General features: G+C 39.2%; 2 protein-coding genes and 1 pseudogene across 2 annotated transcripts; all 3 read left to right on the top strand.

Annotated features, from left to right (window-relative positions):
• Positions 1-863: 863 nt before the first annotated feature.
• WFDC13 (WAP four-disulfide core domain 13) lies at positions 864-2,954 on the top strand. Its single transcript, XM_037007254.1, has 2 exons — positions 864-951; positions 2,800-2,954. The coding sequence occupies exons 1-2, from the start codon at positions 864-866 to the stop codon at positions 2,952-2,954; spliced, it is 243 nt and encodes an 80-aa protein (XP_036863149.1).
• A 4,327-nt stretch (positions 2,955-7,281) lies between these two features.
• SPINT4 (serine peptidase inhibitor, Kunitz type 4) lies at positions 7,282-8,222 on the top strand. The gene is made up of 2 exons (XM_037007255.2): positions 7,282-7,394; positions 8,039-8,222. The coding sequence occupies exons 1-2, from the start codon at positions 7,282-7,284 to the stop codon at positions 8,220-8,222; spliced, it is 297 nt and encodes a 98-aa protein (XP_036863150.1).
• A 15,864-nt stretch (positions 8,223-24,086) lies between these two features.
• On the top strand, positions 24,087-24,824 carry LOC108392892 (GTP-binding nuclear protein Ran-like; annotated as a pseudogene).
• The last annotated feature ends 2,078 nt before the right edge of the window (positions 24,825-26,902 follow it).

Genomic DNA, 26,902 nt, shown 5'->3' with positions numbered 1-26,902 from the left:
TGAAATATAATTCAATACATTAACATATTAAAGGAGAAAAATAATGTTATCTCAATATATGTAGAAAAAACTATAGATATAATTTCATGTAAATTAATGAAAATTTTCTTGTTATGTCAGGAATGAAAGAGGACTTTCTAAACCTCATACATGATATTTATGAGAAACCTAAAAAGGATACTATCTGGGAAGGGGAAACTAGGGAAGCTTTCCCTTGAAATCAGGTACTCAAGAAGAATGTACGCTATCATCACTTCTATGCAGTAACGGATGGAGGTCCTGACTGGCACAATGAGGCATTAAAAATCAAGTCTGAAGATGAAAAACACAACTGTTATTATTTTCAGATGATGACTGACTACATAGAACACTGAAAAGAACACACCAAGAAATTATGATGAATGGGAGAAGTTAGCGAGGTAACTAGTTATAAATCCACATACAAAAGTCATTCCTCTACATTAGCAAACAAATGAAAAGTAACTTAAACATTGACAACACTATGTACAATTCCATTTTAAAAATTCAAGCCTCTAGGAATAAATATAATGAAGACATGCCAGAACTCTACATGGGAAAAATCATAAAAATTTTGTGAAAGGGCATTAATAAGTGCTAGGTAGGTGAGGGACATAACAAGGTCAAGATAAGGGGATGAAAGAGGTGTCTATTTGAAAACACTCCAGGGCCCTTGGACGGACCTAGTTGGGAGGTGCTTGGATTTCTGCCAAGCCCTCCGCATTGGCATACACAGTGATGGGCACTCACAGCACCCCTTCCCTTTCCCGCCTTCCCTCCCTGCTCCTCTGAGCCAAGCCAGGCCAAGCCCTGGCGTCCTCAGCCAGGACTTACCCACCAGCCCCATGAAGCCTGTGCTGCTGCTTCAGCTCCTGCTGTTGACTCGTCTAGCCCCGCAGCTGGTGCCTGGAAGTCCCAAGCAACGTTCTACGAGTAGGTGCTGAGTCTGGGCCCGGCGGGAGGAAGCATCTGTAGACATGGGAGGATCTGAGGGCAGACAGCCTGGGCACACGCACACCTTGTAAAAAAAAAAAGTACAGTATCGTGTTCAAGAGGCCAAGTTGGAATGACAGCAAGATCTAGGTTTGAATCACTGCTCTGCTTACTGAGTTTTCTGGGAAGAAGGTTCTGGGCTTTGGATATTATGTTTGTAGTGGATATAATACTATTGGGATGGCTGGAAGGGGAAATTGAGATAATGCAGGTATAGATCACTGTAAATGCTCTGTAAGTATTAGCTGTGGTGAACATTATCAGCCTTCTCATCCAGGTTACTCGTGCTGGCCCTGGTTCCTTCATGGATGCTTAGGCCAATTTTTCAAGTGTTAAAACAGAGAGGAAAATTAAGGTGGTAGTACTCAGACAGGAACCTGCATAATCTCAACCTTGGAGGATGTTCTGGAAGGGAAGGAAAGAAAGTCTTGCATTTTATTTCACATTTTAAAAATTCAGAGGTGCCTCTCCAAAGTGGGGGCCAGTTCCAATTTCTGCAATGACTCAGTGAGCTGTGGGATGACTAGAAGACCCAGGGTGAGTACTGGGCACTGGTCTCTTACAAACTGTCAACAGCTTGAGCCTTGGTTTCTTCCACCCTATCTTTGATGCTATTTGCTGTTATAGTTGGAGCCCTGATGTCATTTGTCATTTATTCCTTTCAGATCAGCAGGCTATCCTACAGCCCCCTTCTAATTGCAAACATCTGCAGAGTGATAGCTACATCAACAGGAGCTTATAGAATGCTCTGCCCTAAAAAAAGGGTGATTCAAAAGCTACAAAATTTAGGACCTGGCTGGGCCTGGATAAAAAGGTTCATGGGGCCCATCCTAATGCCTTGGAGTCCAGAAACAGGGAGAAGTTTGTGACTTGGAGCCTTGGAGCAGGATCTTCTGTTGGAGGTGGTCTTGGCTTTGACCTGAGTACTGGGGGACTGGGATATCAGCCTGAGGATGCTTATTCTTCCCTAACAGCAGAAAGTGGGGCATCCTGGTGCCCTGGCCTCTTCATCAGGAATGACCTGGGAAGCAGAAGCTGATCTTTGCACCCCATTCTGAAATACTCACTCTTCTCCCCAGGAAAGAAGCCACCCCCAGAACTCATTTGTGATTTGGATTCCAGCTTTCTAATACCAGGGCTTTTACATGCTCTACGGTCTTCATCCAAAAGTTTCTCCAAACTTTCCCTTCTACTCATTGTACCCAGGCACAGATAACACAGGGTAGGTCAACCCTAGGATAAACTGTATTTTCAGTAAGAAGCCATACAACTTGCTTGAGATCACGCAATGAATCGGTGCAACAGACCTTACCCACCCGCCTCTTGCTCACCACACACAGTTCATCCTCTTGGACTGGACCCAACCAGGGTCTGTGGGGACCTGGCATCTGATCGGCAGGGATGGAGAATGACCAGCAGGTGCAGGGGCTCTGCCGAACTCCATTTTCAAATACTCAAGCCCTGGTTTTACGGGCACTCACAGCACCCCTTCCCTTTCCTGCCTTCCCTCCCTGCTCCTCTGAGCCAAGGCAAAGGTCAGAAGCTGCCAGCAGCTCACTCTTTCTAGGTTCCAGAGTTTTCCCCTTTAAAAAAAGGGATCGTCTTTATCTTACCAATATTACGACTCAGAGGAAGGCAGCAGCTAAAGATAAAATCTGATTCCGCTTCTCTGTGACCGCACAGGGGAGATGAGGGTGGGTGGTTTCCTGGCAGTTCCTTGGGCTCTCGGAGTTATGAATGTTCCTCCAGTGTTGCTTAGCCTCTTCCCTTTCCTGGTCTGTGTTCCAGAGTACATCTTGGAACCTCCACCCTGCCGATCAGACCCTGAAAACTGTACTCAATTCTGCACATTGCAGAAAGATTGCCAGAAAGGACTGCAGTGCTGTTCTGCCTTCTGCGGGACAGTCTGTACATCCAATAAAGATGTGAACCACAAAAGGTAAAGGGCTTCTCAGGCCAGTCCTAACCCTAGGGCTGCTGCTAGAAGCTCAACAGAAGATTCTCTTACCAGGCACTACAATGGATCTCTTTTCCTCTCTAACCTTCTCCTTCTCTTTGCCAAGAATAATTTCCATAAATGTCCTGATTACAAGACCTTCTTCCACTCTCAAACTACATAATCCTTCACTCCCATAAATCTCTCAATCTGCCCCTCTGAACACGTTCACAGACCCTGCCCTGCTCCAGAATCCACCTTTTTGCTGGGGCCTGGGACGCTCTCTGGAGCTGCAAAGTGTCATCAAAATCTCTAAGCAGATTTGCTCTGTATTTGCTTGCCCTATTTCACCTAACACCATCCTTTGGCCCCCAGTGTTCCTGGGCTCCGGAGATCCTCCAGCCCCAGGGAAGCTTTGGTGAATTGCCTGGGCACTAGCACTGGCCTCAAGCCTACTGAATGGGGAGCGCTCCCAGATCAGAGAAAGGTCATTGGAGGGGGATGGATGAGACATGTGGCTTCTAACCCTACCTTGCAACCATATGTTTCTATGACCCTGGAGTAAGACAACTCCCCATTTTTGTCCTTCTTTTTCTCATAGATAAATGGGGGCTCTTTTTTCCAGCCTTCCAAGATTGTTATAAAGTTCAAATGAGGTCTCAAAAGACCCACAATCAGAAAGCTCAGTCACTGAGCTTCTGAACTGTCCTGTTCTCTGCCATATTCCCTACCCTAAGCACAAAACCCAACATACGAGGCCAAGTGCAGAGTGGGGACAGACGTATGGGCCCCAAGCCAAAGACCTGGACATCCTGGCTCTGCCACTTCTTAGCGATTGACCTCGGGCAAGTTAATCAACCTCTCTCAGTCAGCAGCTTCACATCTTTAAGACTGGAACAATAATAGTGAAATGAAAACAGATAACCATACACACTCTGAACATTGCTTGCCACATATTAATTACTCAGTAAATTTTAGCAATTAAGCAACCACTTCTTTCTCAAGAGACTGACCTTTGTGATTAAACTCCACATTTTTTAAGGCTTTACATTGGAATGCAGAAGCATAAGTACGGCTCTTTTTTGTCACTAGGTTCTTTGAAGTTCTGCTTTCTCTGAGCTTCATGGTCTAGTTTTAAGGAAGAAAGTAATAGAAAATAAAAAAGCATATCTCTAAGAACAAAACTTCATCAGATAATATTTGCAAATATTTTTCATCTATAGGCCCAAACAAAGGCACTAGGGGCAGATCATGGCTGGCAGCTGAGGCACGTTTCCCAGAGGATTCTGTAAGTATCAGGGGCTGGCCTGGCATTCCCCGGGTGGTGGTCCCTGTCTTCCCCTCTAGCTTCTCCAGGAGCACCAGTATTCCCAGAAGGTCAGAAGAGCCTTTTGTCATCCAGATTGCATTCTCCTCCTATATTCTCCTCCTGGGGCTATGTTCTCACCCTGGGGCATAAGGCAGGCCTGGTGAGTTCTGCCACACAGAGCAACCTAAGAAGGTAGTGCACTGACCATCAGCTTTCTCCTGTGAAAGGTGAAGAGGACATCCATGCCTCAGGGTTTGGGAGGATTACCGGAGGCCATGTGGGCATCGCAAAGACTCGGCAAAGGTCAGAAGCTGCCAGCAGCTCACTCTTTCTAGGTTCCAGAGTTTTCCCCTTTAAAAAAAGGGATCGTCTTTATCTTACCAATATTACAAGAAAGGTGAGCAAAATGGGTGTCCTCTGCAGCTCCTCCACCAAAACAAAGCGACTAGTCATAGCTTGACAGATTTTTTTCCAGACTGTTTGGGGAAAAAATAAGGTCCTTCTGAAGTCATCAGAATTTCCACATTAGAAAGGTGGTATTTCAGCTTAGACAGTCCTTTTATTAACCTGTACAAAGGAGTTTGATAAATGGTAGCAAGTGGAGGCCAGTGGAGTCTTAAGTGCATCATTATCACTTTCACTCTTGCTCAAGCCCAGGTGAATCAGCCACGTTGACTTCCTCTCCACCTTGTACGTGATTAACCAATCAGGCCACACACTGGCCATCCATCAGTGCATCAGCATTGTTACATAATCTTCAGCCCGTGCAGCAGAAAGGCACTGAGCTCAGATTAAGAACCCAGGAGCTTAACCCAGGTGAAAGGCGAGATAAAGGTGGCTGGTACGACTCTCGGTATTTTTGTTGCAGTTTCCGGATTACATGGCTACAGGTGTAGGAGCCTTAGTAAGCCTCATCACCATGCATTGCCCAAAGAGGTGGACCTCATCTTAGACAGGCAGGAAAACATTGCACGAATCTGAGCATGTCTTCTGTGGAAATGGGCACCCCGTCCCTTTTATCTTCTGATAGACTCAGCCATGACTGTATCTTCTGATATATTGAATTAACTGTTAGATCCACATGTCAGATCCTGCAGCCTGTCCTCTACAGAAAGTTTCCCCTCAACTGCCCGTTACTGCTCTGGAGACCTGGTGTGAGCCAGGGAGGTCTGATAAAGTAGGGGATAGTGCCAGGGAGGGCCTGAGAAAATTGCTGATCTCATTCTCAGAAAACAGAGTGTTGGGCTTCCTGTGGCAAGCTGGCACAAAGGACAGAACTGAGGCAGACCTTGCCACCGCCTTCCACCAAAGCTGGGCTCTGGTGGGTGTTGTTAAAATGTGAACATTTGAGCCATGACATGCTTCCTATGACATGGTCCTGACAGCAACCATACACCCAGTTGACAGACAAGGACCGTAAAGCAATATGCTCAGCACTGGCCATCAGTCAAAGGTGGAGCTGGAATCTAAAGCCAAGGCTGGGGATGTCTTCCTCCCACGGGACTGCCACCTTGAGTGGCTCTGTTCACTTCTGCTGAGGGGATTTTCACATTTTCTTACCTCCACTGTAATTTTCCACTGATGTTCTTCCCCCCCACCCCACCCCCCGCTTTTGACTCAGGCCTCCGAACTCCGAACTCCGTCCTCATTCCCTTTCGCACTCCGGAAGCTGCCTCACTTAGCTCATTCTCTCTCCGAGGTCCCATGCCCTTTCTCCCTCTATGCTCTAAATCTAGCTCTTCTCCTGCCCAGATTCTTTCTCCCACTTTCCCTATGAGAGTGGAGAGGCGATACAGTCCTGCAGGACTCAGCCTTTAATCTGTGGGATCTGATGACATTTCCAGGTAGATAGTGTCAGAATTTGGTGAAGTTGTAAGACACCCAGCTGGTATTGCAGAATTACTTGTGTGGTGCTTGCACACACACCACACACACACACACAGTCTCCGAAGTCAAACAATGTTATTGTAGAATAGTGAGAGTAAAGGACATATAGGAGTGTTTTTCTCATATACTTTCCAAAGTGATTTATAGATTCCATGCAATCCCTATCAAAATTCCAATGGCATTCTTCAGAAAAAAAGAAACCTAAAATTTATATGGACCACAAAAGATCTCAAATAGCTAAAACAAAAGAGAAACCAAAAAAAAGCTGGAGGCATCACACTTCCCGATTTCAAACTACATTACAAAACTGTAGTACTCAGACAATTATTGTACATGCATTAAAAACACAGACATAAATCAATGAAACAGAATCAAGGAGCCAGAAATAAACCCACATACACACAGTCAACTAATATTTGACAAAGGGACCAAGAATACACTGCTTGGGGAAAGGATAGTCTCTTCAATAAAGAATATTGGCAAAACTACACATTCACATACAAAATAATGAAATTGGACACCACTCACAAAAATTAACTTGAAATAAATAAAGACTTAAATGTAAAACCCAAAACTGTAAAACTCCTAGAAGAAAACATGAAGGAAAAGCTTCTTGTCTTTGGCAATGGTTTTTTAGGATATGACACCGAAGCATAAAAAACAACAGCAAAAATAAACAAGTGGTAGGTACTACATCAAACTTAAAAGCTTCTGCACAGCAAAAGAAACAATCAACAAAATGAAAAGGCAACCTATGGAATGAGAGAAAGTGTTTGCAAACCACACATCTGATAAAGGGTTTAAAATAAATAAGGAACTCATACAACTCTGTGAAGTGGGAAAAAAAAAGCCAAATATTCTGATTCTAAAATGGTCATAGGACCTGAATACACATTTTTCTGTGGGATCTTTTAGTTTCTATGGTTCCTAGATAAACATGGGACTCCCTGTCAGGGCTCTAATCAGCCTGGGACCTTCAGCTTCATGGCTGGGTACCCGAGCACTCACCGTTCAACTCAACATCTAGTAATGCCCAGTCCTGGCCCTTGGGGTAAGTGAACTCAGCCATCTTAAGTATCAAGCCCAAAATATAACATCAGTTGATACCATGGCTCTCCTACCTGCTGCCTGCTGCGCCATGAAGTCTTCTCAGCTGGGATTTCTCCTAGGGCTCTTCATCTCCTCCTTGTTGACTACGCCATTAATGGGAGGTGTTGCTAAACTTTCCAAAATGATATGTGCAGATCTCAAAGGTACGAATCTGAGCAGATAATAAATCCAAAGACCACTTATGAATTAGGGAGAAAATGTTGAAAAAAATGTGATTTCCAGGTGGTCCAGGAAGGTCCTTCTTTTGTGTCAATACCCATAGACTTTTAGTCCCTTGACTTGAGGTATTGCTTACTCTAGGGCTCTTGTGGATATCTGATGAGAAAAAACAAACTATGATGCAGAAAAGCTCTCTTTTGTATGAAGTCTATAGGACTAGAACTATTTTGAATTAAAGGTTTCATGACAAGTTTTAAATGTTCCAGACCAATGCACTGAGATGAGAGAAAAAAATGCTTTGGAAACTGAGCAAATTGAGTCATTTTTGATATCTGGGCTCTGGGCACTTGAAAATGTGGTCCCTTTTTTAGAGGAATCTTTTCCCACAGATAATATGTACAGGCTCAGTGCTTCCAGAGCACAGGAAGGTGGCACAGTCTACCCTGTGAGTCACATACCCCAAACTCTGGCCCTGCCACTTAGTAAATGCGTGCCCTTAGTCAAGTCACTCAATCACTTTCCACTCATTTCCCGACTAATGTGAGGAATTTTTAAGGGCCCATGAAGGCAAGCTCTCCTGCCGAGTCCTAACTAATTCCCCCTGACTCAATGGAACCTTCTTGTGTGGATCCCTGCATCATGGAAATGGAGTCTGGCAGCTGCTTTGAAGTTCACATGAGATATTTCTACAACCAAACCTCCAAAAGATGTGAAAGTTTTGTCTTCTCTGGCTGTAATGGAAATCTTTACAACTATGTGCTTAAAATAGAATGTCAGATATCCTTTGTTGAAGAATACAAGATCAAGTAAAGAATCCAATTTTGTCCTTGTTCCTTGGGGAGAGGAAAAAGAGAGTCTCTGAGATCCCAGGGTAAACCCTGCATGGGAAGGGAAGAGGGAAGATTGTCCTCCTCAAAAGGTTTAATAGTTGCGTTGGCTCAGAATTGTTTGTCATTGCAGTTGGGAAATTAAAAGTCCAGAGAGAAAAGCAATAGCCACCATTTATTGGGGAATTACCATGTATCAGGTGCTACACTAAGCAATTTACATATACTGATGCAATTTAAAATTTAAGTCACCCTATGGTTGATTAGTATCATGATTTTCATGTGGCAGATGAGGAAACCAAGCTCAGTAGAGGCAGCTAACTGGCCCAAGGTCACCTGAAATGAAATGGCATGGCAAGGTTTCCAATCAGACCTGATGTTTACCCAAGACTTGGCCATCTTTCATCCACAAGGCCACCCACACCCAATCCTTGTACCCCCATATCTGTGAACTCTCCAGAGCAACATGCTGTCTTATACAACCAAGCTCCCATCTCATTGACCATTTCCTAGTCATAGAACTAGAAGAAGGTCCTGGAAGACAAACAAGGCTATGGTATGGCTCTTTTCCAGGAGAGAGATGGACAGTGACCTTGGGAGTGATTCAAAAGCAGGAAATTTCTTTTATTTACTTAGTATTCCTAGTGAATCTTTGCACTGCATGGCACATAGTAGTCAATGACTGAGTTTTGAGGGAATGAAAGAATCAGAGATTAATCAATGGAGCAGGAGGGACATTGATATAAATGGCATCTTCTGGGCTTCTCCTGAGATAAAAACAACTTAAATTAATCCAGGGAAACTTTCTGAAACCTATAACACAGATCTGGGTGGTTTTTTGCATACACAGGGAAAAGCAGAAATGGGGAATTCAGATACCTGCTTCAAACACCATCAGAAGTACAGATATAATTCAGAAGAATTTTAAGATCTTTGTACTATTTCCATAATCCCTGAAACTTCCATCTGTTTGTAATTTTCCTGAGTTCAGTTATGTCTTCCCTGAGAAATACCTGTATGATCATTAAAATGAAAGAACCTTTGTGTCAGCCTTCTCTCCTCTCTGCCTTGTCTGGAGTTGGCATGTCAACTGGTCCTGTCCACTAGCTTCCCCATCCTCCTGAACCATTCCCCATACATGCACACAATACTTACACCTCCAGGTGTCACAAGCCAAGTCTGTGCAGAGTTGCATCCCCTCCACTCTCAGATTGAGCTAGTTAATAGAACCAAAGGACCAAACCTGTGCTCCTTTCTGTCCTTGAGACCAAACCAAGCTGTGGACCTCACATGAAATGTTCTTGCACTCGTAACTAATCTTCCTTTTTGATGTTTCCTGATTCATGTCCATCAAGCCAGGAGCCCCAGCTGGTTTAATTAGCTTCCTGACTTGATTCCCTACTATGAGAAGTTATTTGGAGAAGTCTTAGTATCTCAGTCATTGAAAGTTGACTTGGCTAATCTCAGTCCTTCTGAGAAAAGAACAATTTCAGTCCAGTCACAGTGTTTTAGCTACCAAGAGAGTGATCATTCAAACACTGGTTGCCAAGTCTTCTGGATATAATGCTACAAAGTTCGGCATGACTATGACCTTCCCAGCTGTAGGAGGCTCTGCTTGACCACTTCACCTCTGAATTTTCAGGGGTCCCTTCCCTGCTTACCTTCCCTGCCCATCTTACTGACAAAGTCTAATCCCTCACCAGTGAGTGCATTCTGGACTAGTGGAAGCTGGGGCCAACATCAGAGGCACTGTGAACCAGTAACATCCTGTAACTAGACACATAAGCCTGGTCTCCACTCAATCCTAAGAATAGGAAAACTAATCCCCTACAGTGAGACCATTTTCTACAAAAAGTCTGATTACTTTAAAATCAGACCCTCATCCAGACAGGGTTTACTCTGAACAGGTGAAGCCCTAGTTCTGGCATATTACAACTTTGGTTAAGACCCCAGAATTAACAATCATTCTTGAGTCCAATCAGCTACAGGAGACATGCTGCAGACCCTGACATTATAGGGATCACGCTAATCTGACTGGTCCACATAAACGGGAGTTCTGAGAATTTCCTGCTGTGGGTCAGAAGCTGGGTGTCCCAAAAATGGCCAGTCTTCCAATGACAAAATAATATATTCCCATAGCCTGTTTGCTACCTCTTCTAGCCAACTCCTGGAGAAGCCAGAGAAGTAAAAAGAAAGTATACAGATATGAATAACTAAAGTCAAGAGTAAGCATCCTTTTGAGAAAAGAGGGCTGTTATGTCTTGGTGAGAAAGGGAAATAAATGTTCAAGATAGAGAGCTGGGTACCAAAGTTGGGAGAATGAGCACTGGGTAAGGGCTTTGGAGTTGTTACGTTCCTCACCACAAAAGCTTGGGTCTGTCATTGTCTGCTCCCTTGCCAAAGCTGCTAACAGCCACAAGATACCACAAGGGTGACTGAGATCCTAATACAATGGTGGTTCCAGGGCCCAGCTAGGTTAAGAAGTCTACAAAAACAGGTACAATTGGACTTCCCAGAGTTTATTGTTTTCCCTTCTTCCAATACACCCTGAGAAACAGATGACTAACCCGAAGAGAAAACAGATTTCCATAGGAAACATATCTAGGGCAGAAGTATACATACATTCCCAGAGCAGGGGGAAGAAAAGGGGGTAGTGTTACTTAGGAAGTGGTAAGTGGGTGTAAATAAGACCAGACTGAATTATTGTGGAGTCTCTGACTGTGATTTTCCACTACCCACTGTGAATCGACCAGGAGAAATGCAAGTTAGGAGCTTTGGGCTTTGGCCCTTCTTCCCTGCACTGCCTCCCACTCCTCCATCCTTCCACCACATACACGATGATAGCAAAACAGTTCACATTCCCAAGGACAAATATCACACACACAAAAATCGACCGCAAGCATGCCAACTAAGAGGAACAAGCTAAATAGCTAATATGACATAACCCAGAATTAATGGAAGAGATTAATAGGGATGACAGTGGATATATTAGTATGCTAAAACAAAAACGTATATTAACAAAGAAGAGCCAATAAAAAACACAAGTTTTGGAAAATACAAAAGTGACCTACATGACATAATAACTGAAATAAATATAAAGGATATAAAATAGCCAAAGGATGAATTAGCGTTGGCAGAAGATTAGGTTGAGGAGCCCTCAGAAATATCTGAAAACAATAAAGAAATTTTAAAATATAAAAATTAAGGTAGGGGAAGATGGAAGAATAGGAAACACCAGGAATCTGTCTTCCCACATAGACAGCACTGGTATCAGCAGAATCTGATGTAACTATTTTGGAACTCTGGAGTCTATTGAAGTCTTGTAAAAGTCCAGAGAAAGACCTTAGATGGTAACTGTAGTTAATTCCAGTCAATTTCAGCTTTTAGCCCAGTAGCAGCTACACATTCCCTACCCCCAGCCACGTGACAGGCTGCTGTGCACATCTCCCTGGAGCAGTTTAAACACAGCTGTAGCAGCCAGGTGAGCCAAAAGGTGCTGTCTTCCAAATATTAGGAATATTTTGTGATTGCTAATTGCTGCTTCTGATCACAGCATGCACACAAAAAAGCACCTCCCCTCATTGTTGTATGCCCCTCCCCCTCCAGCTGAAGTGTCCTCCAGGGATTTAAAGGACAAATGCCCTTTTTCCTGCCCTTCATTTTTGTCTTTTTCTCTTTTTATGAGCTAGACATTAAAGACTAGACACAATTGAAAAAAATGGCATGTATTGGGAAAATTGTAAAGTGACCACTCCTGCCCAGGAAAAGGCTCAGAAAAGATGTTGGAATACCTTAAGTTTACATTTCAGGCTGATCCTCAGCTCAGAGACAGCTTAAAGCAATCAAAAAAAACAAACATACAAACAAACAGACACTTTGCAAAAACAATAACAAAATAAAACAGCATACCCTGAAGGGGAGAATTTGATTTCGGGAGTTATCACATTATGAGATTTAAATATCCAGTTTTCATTTTTAAAAATCACAAGACATACAAAGTAACACAAAAGTATGGCCCATTCATATTAAAAAATATGTCAATACTAACTGTCCCCCAAAAATATTTGATGGCAGATCTGCTAGATAAAGATTTTAAAACAACTGTCTTAAAGATGCTCAAAGAACTAATGTGGAGGAAGTCAAGAAAACAATGTATGAACAAAATAGAAATATTAATAAGGAGATATTTTTTAAAATAAGAAGAAACTGAAAAGAAAACAGAGCTGAAAAGTTCAATAACTGAAATGAAAAGTTTCAGAAGAAAAAAGCAGCAAACTTAAAGATAAAACAGTGGAAATTATTGAGTCTAAAAAACACAAGGAAAAAAGACTGACATGAATAGAGGGACTTGTGGGACCCCAAAAAGCAGACCAACATATGCATTATGGGAGTCTCAGAAGGAGAGAGGGAGAGAGAGAGAGAGAGAGAGAGAGAGAGAGAGAGAGAGAGAGAGAGAGAGAGGGAGAAAGAGAAGAGAGAGTGGAGAAAATATTTGAAGAAAAGTGACTGAAAACTTCTCAAATTTGATGAAATATATGAACATAAATATCCAAGAAGTTCAACAAACTGCAAATAATATGAACTCAAAGAGATGAACACCAAGACACATTATAATTAAACTTTTAAAAGCTAAAGACAAATAAAGCATCTTGAAAGCATTGAGAGATAAGACATCACATATAAAAGATTACAAAAATAATAACAGCAGATTTTTCATCAGAAACTTTAGGAGCCAGTAGATAGGGAGCCAATATAGTCAAAATGCTAGAAGAAAAAAACCTGTCAACCAGGAATCCCATTACTGACAAAACTGTCCTTCAAAAATGAGGGAGACGGGGATCAACCAAGATAGGAAGCTGCTGAACTCCCCTTTCCCACAGACACAACAAATGTACAGCTACAGATGGATCAATTACTTTTGAAAGAAATCCAGAATCTGAGTGACTCCTACACATTTGGTGAATGAGAAAACAGCCATATTGAAATAAATAGGAAAGCCAGAGACACACTCTCACCATAAACCCCAACCCAGCACAGTGCCACACAATCGGGGAGGAGCTCCCAACTCTCAGCTTCTCCCTGAAGAATAAAGTGTTTGGAACCCAAATTTAGTGCCCCAACTTTTAAGACTCCCAACTAAGGGATGGGCCCCCCAAACACCTATCTCTGAAGGCCAATGAGGCTTTCATCCTCAAGACCCACAAGACTACAGTAAACAAAAAAGCAGTTGTTAATGGGCACTTGCACACTCACTGAGACTATGCCTCCAGGATTCAGTGCAGAGGCAGCAGGCAAAATAGCCTTCTCAACAGTCTTCCCTTGAAGGGGTCCATCTGCATACTTTGAAAGCTGCTGTCTGAACATCAGGCTTCTAATTTAGCATACAAGGGGTTAGCTGTAATCCTTCCCAGATAATAGGGAAACCAGTGGTCATCTGCCCCCTCATTTCCCTATAGCCTACAATTCCGCTTCTAGGTATATATCCAAAGTAAATGAAAGTAAGACATTGAAGAGATATCTGCACTCCTGTGTTCATTGCAGCATTAGTCACAACAGCCAAGATATGGAAACAACCTAAGTACCTAAGTGTTTGTCAACAGATGAATGGATAATGAAGATGTGTGTGTGTGTGTGTGTGTGTGTGTGTGTGTGTGTGTGACAGAATATTATTCAGCTATGGGAAAGAAGGAAATCCTACCATTTCTGATAACAAGGATGGACTTTGAGGGCATTATGTTAAGTGAGGTTAACTCAGAGAAAGGCAAATACTGTATGTATGATATCACTTTTCTGTGGAATATAGAAAAGTCAAACTCTTGAAAACAATGAGTAAAATGATGATTACCAGGGACTGGGGGATGGGAGGGATGGGGAGATGTTGTTTAAGGGAACAAACTTGCAACTATTAGATAAATAGGTCCTGGAGATCTAATTATAGTCAACAATAATGTATTATAAACCTCAAAGATGCTAAGAAACTACATATTAATTGTTCTTACCAGAAAAAAGAAATTATAATTATGTGATATTATAGAGTTGTTAGCCAATACTATACTGGTAATCATATTGTAAAACATACATGTATCAAATCGACACATTGTACACCTTAAACTTTCACAGTGTTATATCTCAATGTAAAAAAATAATAATTATTATAGTCCCAAGGGAATCCCCCAAGGGAAGGGATTTGATAGGGCCGGGATCATGGAATCTTGCACAAAATCTAGGTGTCACTCAAGAGATAGATGCTCTTGTTGTATCTACAACTTCAAATCCAGATGCAGACCAAAATCTGATCGGTGAGGTAATCCACATACTGGATCAATCCTTTCTATTCAAAAGGAGGATACTGGAACAATTGGCAAAATTTGAATGGATCTCTGGACAAAGGGCCTAAAAGAGTTCTCCATACTAGTCTTATAATTCTTATGTGAGTGTGAAACTCCTTTAAAATAAAATATTTTTTAAAAACTGGACAGTGACTGTAATTGGGTATGTGATGGGGACTTGATAATGGGGGGAATCTAGTAACCACAAAGTTGCTCATGTGATCGTATATTAATGATACCATAATTTAAAAAATAACAAATATTTTTAAAAATTACTCTGGATTCAGATATGGAAGCAACCAAAATGCCCATCAATAGATGAAGGGACAAAGAGTGATACATATACACAATGGAGTATTATTCAGCCATGAAAAATAAATCCTGCCATTTGTGACAACATAGATGGACCTAGAGGGTATTATGCTAAGTGAAATAACCCAGGTGGAGGAAGGCAATACCATATGATTTTATTTGTGGAGTATGAAAATAATGCAAAACAGAAGAAATAGCGGTAGACGCATAGACACTGAGAAGTGACTGGTGCTTGCCATGGTTAGAGCTTAGAGTGGGTGAGTGGGGAGAGTGAGGGGGATAAAAGAGCACAAAAATTCTCAATCATAATATAAGGTGGTCATGGGAATTGTAGTAAAATAAAATTGTTTATATTTATTTGTATTTTCACCCGCTTGATCTCTTAGTTTCTCATAAAGGTACAGTTAAGCCTTGAACAACATGGATGGAACTGTGGTGGTCCACTTATATGTGGATTCTTTTCAATAAATATATTGGAAAACTTTTTGGAGATGTGTAACAATCAGAAAAAAACTTTTCTCTAGCTTATTTTATTATAAGAACAGTATACAATACATACAGCATACAAATATGTGTTAATTGGCTGTTCATGTTATTGGTAAGGCTTCTGGTCAACAATAGGCTATTAGTAGCTAAGTTTTGGGGGAGTCAAAAGTTATACATGAATTTTCAACTGTGTGGAGAGTTGTTTGGGGTCAACTTTTATAAGTGTTCACCAATGACAGACACATAATGCTACAATAATAAAGAAAAGAGGGCTTGACCCAATCACGAAAGCCATGGAATGTATGTGTGTGTGTGTCATGGAATATTACGTCGTGGTTCACAGAAGAAACGGCCATTGAGCCAAAACCTCATGAATGAAGCAGAGCAATGAAGAGATAAGGGAAGAAAAATCCAGGCAGAGAGAATACTATCTACAAAAACCCTGTATTGAAGGAAAAGTAATGGGTATAAGAGACCAAAATAAATTCCATAAAGTAGGAGATGGAAGTATAGGAGGAAGCTGTGAGCAAGACAAGATGCCTCTAGAAATGGGAAAACATAAGGTAAGTGAATATACAGGCACTGATAAATGCCCTTACTTCTTGTGCTGTGAGGTAAATTTCTAAAATTGTCGGAGCAACATAATACTATTTACTACAATGACTGTCCATTAAGGTTGGTATTGACAAAGATGTAATGGACCAATAAAAAGCAAATCTAATGGGATGATTAAAAAGTTCTAGAGATGGGCAGTGATGATGGTTGCACAATAATGTGAATGTACTTAATTCACTGAACTGTACACCTGAAAGTGGTTAAAATAGTAAATTATGTATCATGTATATTTTACCACAGTAAAAATGTCTAATCATTATAACAATACATATCTAGCAAAGGTCCCAAATAATCTACTATTTGTCCTACTATAGAATGGTAATAAATTCGTTTCAGAGAAAATAGGACACTTATAAGTTGGAAGTCTCTTTTGTTAAAGTATGCATAGCTTCCATGTCTAAGACTATGGCTATGGTTATCATGAGTTTATTGACCTAGTGATGGGATATTCAAGCAAGAAGATGATGACATTTACAAAGTGCCATATCTGGTCCACTTGACTATTAGAAATATCTTCTATACTGAGAATCTCTAATGAACAGTTACATGGAACATGAATAGTCTTCTGTTATGGGTCCATTTAGTCAACAAATTATTCTTGAACAACAATTACATGTCATAAATGAATGCTCCATCCACATTTCCCTTCTCTAAAATTTGTTCTTACCAATTTTCCAATCTCACTTTTTCTACTATCCTTGCAATATAGTCAGGCCATCACAACTGCTCACAAATTCACAAATTAGGCTATCTTTGCTTCCAGATAAAGAAGACAAGGAGGGATATTTTCTCAAGTTTTTCCCACTGGGAAAATATCCGTTCCTCACTGTCCTCATGGCAATGCAGCTATAAATGTTGATGCAGTTCATTTCCAATTGACTCTAACACACATATCACAGAAGGATTATGCAAAACAGACAATTTTCTCCCCATTAGTCATCTGGTCTTTCAGGACTCCCTGAAGAAGCCATAAGTGTGGATTTTAAATTCTGTGCCAGTACGACAAGAAGAGTGTATTTCATGGATTGAGGGTGTAATTTGCCTGTTCATAATATTTACCTATGCCTTGGGGGCCATCTCGTACCTGGTCTAAAGTGGGCGCCTTCCTTATTTTGATGGACTGTTAATGGGTTCACTTGGTACTCCAAGTTTTCTCAAGCACCTTTTTTTCATAGACTTTTACCAGACAAAGCACAGAGTTAATGACCCTCACTGTTTTCTACCTCATAACATTTTCACCCAATGTCTTAGACCCCACGCACTGGAATGGAACATTTCATCTTCTCTCCCTGGGGACCTGCAGTTCAGAACATTCACTCCCATGCTTGCACATGACCATACAGGAACTCTAGGAACCCAATATTTAAATAATAGTCTTCAGGTAACCCTTCTTCTGAACACACGGGGGAAGAATACAAGGCATCCAGCACTCCAAAACACATTTATTACTCCATCATAGCCTAGGGCCTCTCCCACTCAGCCCTGCTACCACTCAGCCTTGTTCTAATAGGGGCAATGGAGCTGGTGATCAAGAGAAGCAAAGATGTTGACCCTTTGGAAACATGGAACCAGTACCTTCAGATTCATTTTACTCCAACCTCTGACCCTGATCTTTCTCCACACTATGGAAAGTGTACTCCAGCCAAGACCAGACACTTAGGCTCTACCCATTGACTATTAAATCAGGTTTCAAGGTCTTTAGACAATTTCGTTATGAAAGCCTTAAAAAAAGAAATCATGTCCCACTTGGTTCCAATAGGCATGACCTAGCAAGGCAGAGAAACCAACTGTATATTGTGCACATTATCAATGCAGAGCAGGATCATAATTTATACAATAGAACTCAAATATGGAAAAACCATTAGATATTATCAGAAATTTTTAATATGGTTAACATTTTTCAAAAATAATGTCCCACTCATAACCATATAGAGGTTACTCAGATTTGTTACTACATGGAATTTACAATATAAATCTTATGACAACAGGAAGTCATAACTTGTAATGGAATTGATATAGTCTCCGCATACAGGCTGGACTTTTTTAATCCCTTCTTATTTATAATGCTGAAATACAAAATAATAATTTATTTCCTTAACAAAGCAAAAATATCCCAGTACCAAAAGAGAATAGAATTAAAATTTGCCCAGTATGAACCAAAATCTGTGAAGATTAAAAGACTGGGTTCTCTGACTCTTAACTAAATATGCACAGCTCCCAATCCTCCCATTCATGATTTATTCCTGTTCACACTTATAGGAAAAAAGGGACACCATGACTGAGAGCCCAATATGTGGATGGACAGTTCTACAAAGAAAAACTGGGATGCTACTACCAGTTGAGGGCTATAATGCTGAGCAGACAAAACTAAAATATTTACTACATTCTACCCCTTGACTCTTCAACTCATATGCACTGCATTCCATTCACTTACTTTTTTAAGGCTTCTGATTAACACAGCCAAAAGATTTACCCACTCCCCAGAAAGAGACCATCAAAAGTCCCATTTACTACTTCAACTAGCTTCAAGACTAGAGTTTCACAGGTGAAAGATCCCTTCTTTCTTAGCACTATCTGAATCCTGTCTGGAAATTCTACAACCAGGATATCAAATGGCAAGTTTCTACATCAACCAAAATATCTTAAATAAAACAGTAGGTAAAATGGAAAAGAAGAAATTGCATTTAATTCCATAACACAAGCAAGGAAAATAGGTAGCATACATAAGGACGTAGTTAGTTTTAATAATATCCTTCCTCCAGATACATTCCATATCCCCCCATCTCTGGCCAGAACCTCCATTTTACACATTGGTAAACCAAGTCAACATTCTAGACAAAAGAAATATGAGTTCATGGCAGGATTTCCTGGGTAATTTTTAGTCCTTGCCTCTTTCAGGCCTTCATGTCTTCTAGCCTCCATGAGACTTTACCACTTAGGAGGATGTAGGATACATGCTCTAGGGTTTAGAGTCCCTGCAGTGAAGCATTAACTATATCCCCCTTTATAATCAGGTTCATACACTTTAAATAAAAATATTTAAAAATAAATAAAATATTAAAAATAAAAAACCCTTCTTTTCCTGTTTTTCCAGGTACATGAGAATTCCCATTGAAGCCGTAAGTATGGGTTAAGGAAGCTGTGACAACACAGCACAAAGAGGCAGAACTGGGAGTGAAATATACCTGCAGCGACATTGCCAGGTTCAATACACACTCCTGCTCTGTGATGCGATGCCACCGGGCACGCGCGCATTTCTCAAAAACCTTCAAGCATCAGTTTTGTACCAGACAGAGAAGAAAATGTAATAGCAAAATAATTAAAGTCACCTCACACCAGACAAAATAGCCACTATCCAAAAGACAAGAAATAACAAGTGCTGGTGAGGATGTGGAGAAAAGGGAACCCTCCTTCACTGTTGGTGGGAATGTAAATTGGTCCAGCCACTGTGGAAAATAGTATGGAGGTTCCTCAAAAAACTAAAAGTAGAGATACCATCTGACCCAGCAACTCCACTTCTGAGAATTTACCCAAAGAAAACAAAATCACTAATTTGAAAAGATATGTGCACACCTAATGTTCACTGCAGCATTATTTACAATAGTAAAGATCCCAGGCACCCATTGATAGATGAATGGAGAAAGATATGGTGCATATACACAGTAGAATATTATTCAACCATAAAAAAGAAGGAAATCTTGCCATTTGTGACAACACAGATGGATATCATACTAAGAGAAATAAGCCAGGCAGAGAAAGATAAATACCATATGATTTCACTTAAATGTGGAATCTGAAAAACAAAACAAACAAGCAGATGAAAAAGAAATAGACCCATAAATATAGACAACAAACTGTTGGTTACCACTGGGAGGAGGCTGGAAGGATGGGTAAAATAGTAGATGAAGGGGAAAGAAATACAAAATACAAATTATAAAAATAAGTAGCCATAGAATGGAAATACTCCATAAAGAATATAACCAGTAATATGGTTATATCTTGGTATGATAATGGAGTAATTGCATTTTATCATGGCAAGCATCTACTAATGTGTATAATTACCAAGTCACTATGTTACATATGAAGCCAATATAATATTGTATATCAATTTTATTCCAACAAAAAATGCAATAAATAAATTAATTAAATTAATGGCCCTTGTTGCTGTCTGCCTCACATCTCTCTCATCTGAAGGTTTATGCTCTATGGCTTCCACTAAAATAAACATCCTCCCAGGGACATGCAGTGCCAGGCATTCACTACATGACAGCAGAGAGAGATGTTATGCAAAACACCAAGGCATCCAGCGTCACAGGAGATAGTTACCCAACTCAACATAGCTGAGGCTCTCTCCCATTCATTTCTGCTGTCGCCTAGCATTTGCCTTACTGGGAACCGAGCTGGTTAGCAGGCTACACAAAAAACGTTGCCTCTATTGGAAACATAGAGCAAGTCACCTCTCTCCCAACTCAGGCATTTCTCAAAAACCTTCAATTATTAGTTTTCTACCAGACAGAGCAGAAAATGCACTAGCAAAAAAATAAAGGAAAGTTAATGACCTTTTTGCTCTCTGCCTCACATCTCTTTCATCTAGAGTTTTATGCTTATGCCTTCCACTGAAGTGGAACATCTCATTTCCCCCCCCAGAGACATCCAGCGCCCTCTTTCCCACCTGGCCCAACAATGAGGAATAAACATCAAGATTTTTAACTTCTACCAGGTAGTTCTTAAGTGTTCTCACCATACACACCAAAAAATGGTAACTAAATGAGGTGATGAAATGTTAAATCACTGATTATGGTGATTATTTCACAACGTACACATATATCAAAACATCAGGTGGTACATTATAAGTATACACAATTTCTATTGTTAATTATACCTCAATAAAGTTGAATAAAATCAGTGACACCTAAAATAAATAAGTAAACAAAACCTAAAGTTCTCTAAGAAATAAAATACATTGGAATAATGGAGAAAAAAAAGAGACTTTAGCCTTATCCTTTACCTGCTGGATCAAGTTTAAATACCTTTGCATAAATTCACATTGAAAGACTTGAACATGAATTTAGTTCTTAGACTTAAACATGTCTATTTTTAATAGTTCTCTAAACCCAGAACCCAGCACACAATGTGTCATGGAGATATAATTTGGAAATAGTGTATTGACTGTATGGATAAAGTAGAGCAGTATCCGAACCAAGACACTGAAACTCAGAGATGCTAAAATAAAATTTATTTTCTATAACTGAACTACACTTTACAAGCTCTCAGTCTTCCTAGACATCTATGGATGTTTCAAATTTAAATATTATCTTTCCAGATTAAAGTATTCATTTTGGATACTCACACTTTCTCTCCCCTCCTTTCTCATTTTTTCCTCTCCATTTGCCCTGTGTGTGGTTTACATTATTTGGGGCCTTATGTATTATCCTGTGTCAGAAAAAGAAAAACAAGTGTCTGGTCATCACTGGCCTCACACTGGCCTTTGTGCCTTAACCCCTTTGCTTACTGCCTTCTCTCCAGGCACAGTTTGGCCCTCTGAACAGACACTTATTAGGCCCCCTACACTGGTATGTAATGTGCTGCAGTTCCTTCCAAGTGGTCATTTTAGGTTGCAAATGCAACCAGTACTAAAGAACACACACTTTGCTAGTGTCTCTTTCTAAAACAACCAAAAGCACACACCCACACCCCAAAGGGAGACAAACAAATCTCCATCTGCTCTTTTAACCATTTCCAAATCTAAGGTATCTGGATCTCAGCTCTTGGGTCTTATAGTACTATACAAATCATAACAAAAACTAGGCAACATCTAAACGGTAACTTTAACCACTCATATAACCTAAATAAATAAATAAATATATATATGCACACCCTAAATAAAACATTGGGAGAGTTTTCTTTCAATTTTATAACACAATGAGCAAGGAAATACAAGTATCTTTATTTGTGTCATTCAGTATAAGACTATAGCTCATCTTTATGCCACCCCTCCTCCATCATATACCACATTTCCCTGCCTTCATTCAGCACCTCAAATAATCGGGTTTTTTTACCCTGTCATGGACCAGACCTTCATTCCTGAAGAATAAGATGTAACCCTGATGGAAACCACCCAAATGTCCATTGATGGATGGATGGATAAGGAAATAATTTCATATATTTACACTGGAATATTATTCAGCCATATAAAAGAGGAAATTCTGCCATCTGTGATAACATGGGTGAACATAGAGGGGATTGTGCTAAGTGAAATAAGACAGACACTAAAGGACAAATACTATGTGATCTCACTTATGTGTAGAGTATAAAGAAGTCGAACAATAGTTGCCTGGGGCTGAGAGGTAGGAGAAATGGGGAGATGTAAGTCAAAAGGTACAAATTTTCCGTGATAAGATTAATGTGTTCTGGGAATTTGATATACAACGGTGATTTTGTAGTTAATAATATAGAGTTTTATAGTTGAAATTTGCTAAAACAAAAAGGTAACTATGTCAGGTGATGGATATGTGTTAACTTGATTGTGGTGATCATTTCACAAGGTATATGCTTATCAAAACATCACATTGCACACCTTACATACACACAATTTTTACTTATTAATTATACCTCAATATAGGTTGGGTGGGGGGGGAGGGAAGCAGTAGGCCCGACTTATCATTTCATGTTTTTATATGTCAAGCTTTCTTGCTTCTATTAAGCTTTACTACTTAATACAGTAGTAGTTAGGTGCTCCAGGAAACCCATTCATATCTTTCACTTGTCCCATTGTGCCACATTAGCCCCATTTTCCCCGATAGAGACAACTGAATAAAACTGGGAGTCCAGAAATAAAGTCTTACATTTTTGATCAGTTGGTTTTCAACAAGGGGGCCAAGATAATTCAGTGGGGAATTCAATAGCCTTTCCAACAAATGGTACTAGATAATTGGATATACACATGCAAAAGAGTGAAGTTGGACTTCTACCTCATCTCATATACAAAAACTAACTCAAAATGGATCAAAGACCTAAATGTAAGAGCTAACATTATGCAATTCTTAGAAGAAAGCAGGTAAATCTTTGTGACCTGGGATAGGCAATGGTTTCTTAGTATGACATCAAAAGCACAAGCGACAAAGGAAAAAATACATACATTGGATTTCATCAAAGTCAAAAACTTTTGTGCTTCAAGTGGCACCATCAAGAAAGTGAAACAATAACCCACAAAATGGTAGAAAATATTTGTAGATCATATATTTGATAAGGGACTGGTATTCAGAATATATAAAGAACTCTTACAACTCAAAAATAAGAAGACATGGGGACTTGATGATACAGGGAGTCTAGTAACCATAATGTTGCTCATGTAATTGTAGATTAATGATACCAAAATAAAAAATAATGATAATTAATAAATTAATAAATAAGACAATAAATTAATTAAAACAACCAATTTTAAAAATTGGCAAAGGGTTTGAATAGACATTTTTTCAAAGATATACAAATAGACAGTGAGCACATGAGAAGACACCCAACACCATTAGTCATTACAGAAATGCAAATCAAAACCATAAGATATCACTTCACATCCAATAGGATGGCTATAATAAAAAAGTTAGACAATAACAGGTGTTGACAAGAATATGGAGAAACTGGAACCCTCATCCATTGCCAGTGGGATTGTGAAGTGAAGAAGCTGCTTTGGAAAGCTGAGTTCCTTAAAAAGTTGAGTATGTAGTTACTATATGATCCAGCAGTTCCACTTCCAACTGTATACTCAACAGAAATGAAAGCATATGTCTACAAAAAAAGTTGCATGTGAATGTTCATATAAGCATTATTCATAATAGCCAAAAAATGGAAATAACCCAGCTATCCATCAGTTGATGAATAGATAAGGAAAAAGTTCATATAAGCATTATTCATAATAGCCAAAAAATGGAAATAACCCAGCTATCCATCAGTTGATGAATAGATAAGGAAAATGTGATATATTCATACAGTGGAATATTATTCAGCAATAAAAAGGAATGGAGTACTGATGCATGCTACAACATGGATGAACCTTGAAAATATTATGCTAAGATGGGCACAGAAATACTTATGAAATAAACATCATGATGGCTTCCCAAGGACAACCCCAAGTTCAGTTCAAACTTGTATTGGTTGGTAATGGTGGTACAGGAAAAACTATATTCATGAAACATTATTTAACCCTTGAATTTGAGAGGTATGTAGCTGCCTTGGGTGTTGAGGTCCATCCCCTTGTGTTTCATACCAACAGAAAAGCTATTAAGTTCAATGTACGGATACAGCTGGTCAGAAGAAATCTGGTTGAGTGATTTGGCTATTATATCCAAACCCAATGCGCATCATATCTTATGTACCATTCGATTTAACTTACAAGAATGTGCCTGCCTGCCATGGATACCTGGTAAGAGTATGGGAAAACATCCCCATTGTGCTCTACAGCAACAAAGTGGATATTAAGGGCAGGAAAGTTAAGGCAAAATCTATTTCACTGAAAAAAGAATCTTCAGTACTATGTCATTTCTGTCTAAAGTAACTATGACTTTGCAAAGCCATTCCCCTGGCTTTCTAGAAAACTAATTCAAGACACTAACTTGGAGTTTGTTGCATGTCTTCTCTTGCCCCCACCAGAGGTTATTATGGACCCAGCTTTGGCAGCACATTATGAGCATGACTTAGAGGTTGCTCAGACAACTGCTCTCCCATACGATGATGATGACCTGCGAGAAAATGAAGCCAGAGCCAGTTTTACAGGAAACTTTTCTGTGATGTCAGTGGTGCAGAATGTGTTGACACTTTACAATGTAGCTGAGCAAACATGTGCTTAATCTTTGGGATGCTGAAAGAGATGAATGGGCTTTGGAGTGAATGTAGCAGTAAAAAAAAGAAAAGTCTTCATTTTTTGGGTCCATGTATTTAGCTGTTTTAGAATGCAGCTATTTCCTTCTTGAGTTTCAAATATAAGACCGCTATACAGTTACATCACAATATTCAGTGGTGAAACCTTGTTATTGTCATTCCCATTCCTTTTCATTTACAATCAGAATGAAGTTGTATTTCAAATATCTAAAAAGAAAGAAAGAAAATATTATGTTAAGTGAAAGAATTCAGACACATAAGCCCAGACTGTATGATTCCAATTATGTGAAATGTACAGAGAAGGAAAATTTATAGAGACAGAAAGTAAATTAGTAGTTACCAGGTGCTAGAGAAATGGGAGAATGGGGTGGGGGGCTTTCTTTTTGAAGTGATGAAAATGTACTGGAATTAGAGGTGATAGTGCACAATTTTGTGAATATACTTAAAACCACTTTGAATTTGTGAATTTTTAAAGTATGTAAATTATACCACAATTTTAAAAACAGTGTGGTGCTTACACAGGAATAGAAACATTTATAGATACATCAAATAGAAAATCTAGAAATAGATCCAAGCATAATTGAGAATTTGATGAAGTCTGCATTTAAAATCAAGAGAAATTTAATGTATTCTTCAATAAATGATAGAACAATTTGCTATTCATTTGATTTTATAATAAAATTAGATTCTACCCCACATCACATACAAAAGTAAATTTCAAATATATTAGGGCCGTGAATGTAGAAAAGTAAAATGATAAACTAATAAAGTCCAAGAAAATGTTTTTCTAAATTTGGAGTGGTAAAAGACTAAGAAAAAGAGTAAACTCAGAAGACCCTAAATTTGTTTATGTTTTTATGAATGACATTTAATTATAAAATTCTATAAATATTAGAAGTCCTCAATTGAAGAAACTGCAATAGGAAGAGAGGGCAAATGATACCCTGGGGAAAAACATTTGTAGCAAATATAACTTTAAGATTCATAATTTATAAAGTATTCTTGTAAATCAGTAAGAAAAAAGATATCCCAAGATAAAAATAACCAAAGGGTAAGAAGAGGCAATTCACAGATTCAAAATGTCAATAACAAAGCTAAAATATTTCCATCCCCACTAGTAGTCAGGGAAATGTAAATGAAAACAGCAATGTCTGCCATTTTCACTTATTAGATTTACCAAAAGACAAGTGTTGGCAAGGGAGTGATGAACTGGTCAATATCTTCTGTATTTTATATTGCATATGCTTTTGACCCAGAAGCCCACCTCTAAAAATTCATGCCATAGAAATAATTGTACATAAAGATCCATGTACAAGAATATTCACTACACTATTATTCATAATTGTTATTTAAAATAACCTAATTGGCCATTAATCCAAAAAAAGTTATGATACATTGATACAGCTATTGATATAGCTATATATAGCATTACATAGCCTTGAAGCTCTTTTGAAGTTCAGCAATATAATAGTTTTTAAGGGATAAAACCAAGTCTCAGATCCATCAACATAGCATGACTTCAATTATGTCTTTGATTTTTTAAAACTAAGATTGAGGCTCTCTTAATGAAACCCACTTAATAAATTAATTGGCACCCCATTTCCTATATAAAATATACTGACTGATGACTGGTAGTTACTATGTGGGAGGGGTTGGGGTGGTTAGGTGGGAAGTGTGAGGAGGATAAAAGGGCACAAAAATTCTCAATCATAATGTAAGTTAGTCATGGGGATAGTAGTATGCATGGATAATATAGCCAATGACTGTAATACCTTTCTATGTTGACAGATAGTAACTGCAATAGTGGGGGTGACGATTTAATAATATGGGTAACTGGCAAACCACTGTGTTGTATACTTGAAACTAATTTAAGATTGTGCATCAACTATACTTCAATTAGATATATTATATATTATTGTATATAACATATACAATAATATTACATATTTTATAATTATATAATTATAATATATAGTATATGTGTAATGTATACTATATATAAAAATGATGTTTTTATGTATTATATATCATTGTAATATATAGTATA

This window comes from Manis javanica, chromosome 5 (assembly GCF_040802235.1).
Source record: "Manis javanica isolate MJ-LG chromosome 5, MJ_LKY, whole genome shotgun sequence".
Lineage (NCBI taxonomy): Eukaryota > Metazoa > Chordata > Mammalia > Pholidota > Manidae > Manis > Manis javanica.
The sequence above is the reverse complement of the archived record's forward strand: the minus strand, read 5'-3'. Positions and strand labels throughout refer to the sequence as shown.

What these genes read in the sequence shown, in the direction of transcription:
- WFDC13 (XM_037007254.1), top strand. Translation starts at nt 864, where the DNA reads ATGAAGCCTGTGCTGCTGCTTCAGCTCCTGCTGTTGACTCGTCTAGCC. An exon ending in TCCCAAGCAACGTTCTACGA is followed by an intron (nt 952 to 2,799) that starts GTAGGTGCTGAG and finishes TCTGTGTTCCAG; the next exon opens with AGTACATCTTGGAACCTCCA.
- SPINT4 (XM_037007255.2), top strand. Translation starts at nt 7,282, where the DNA reads ATGAAGTCTTCTCAGCTGGGATTTCTCCTAGGGCTCTTCATCTCCTCC. An exon ending in ATGATATGTGCAGATCTCAA is followed by an intron (nt 7,395 to 8,038) that starts AGGTACGAATCT and finishes ACCTTCTTGTGT; the next exon opens with GGATCCCTGCATCATGGAAA.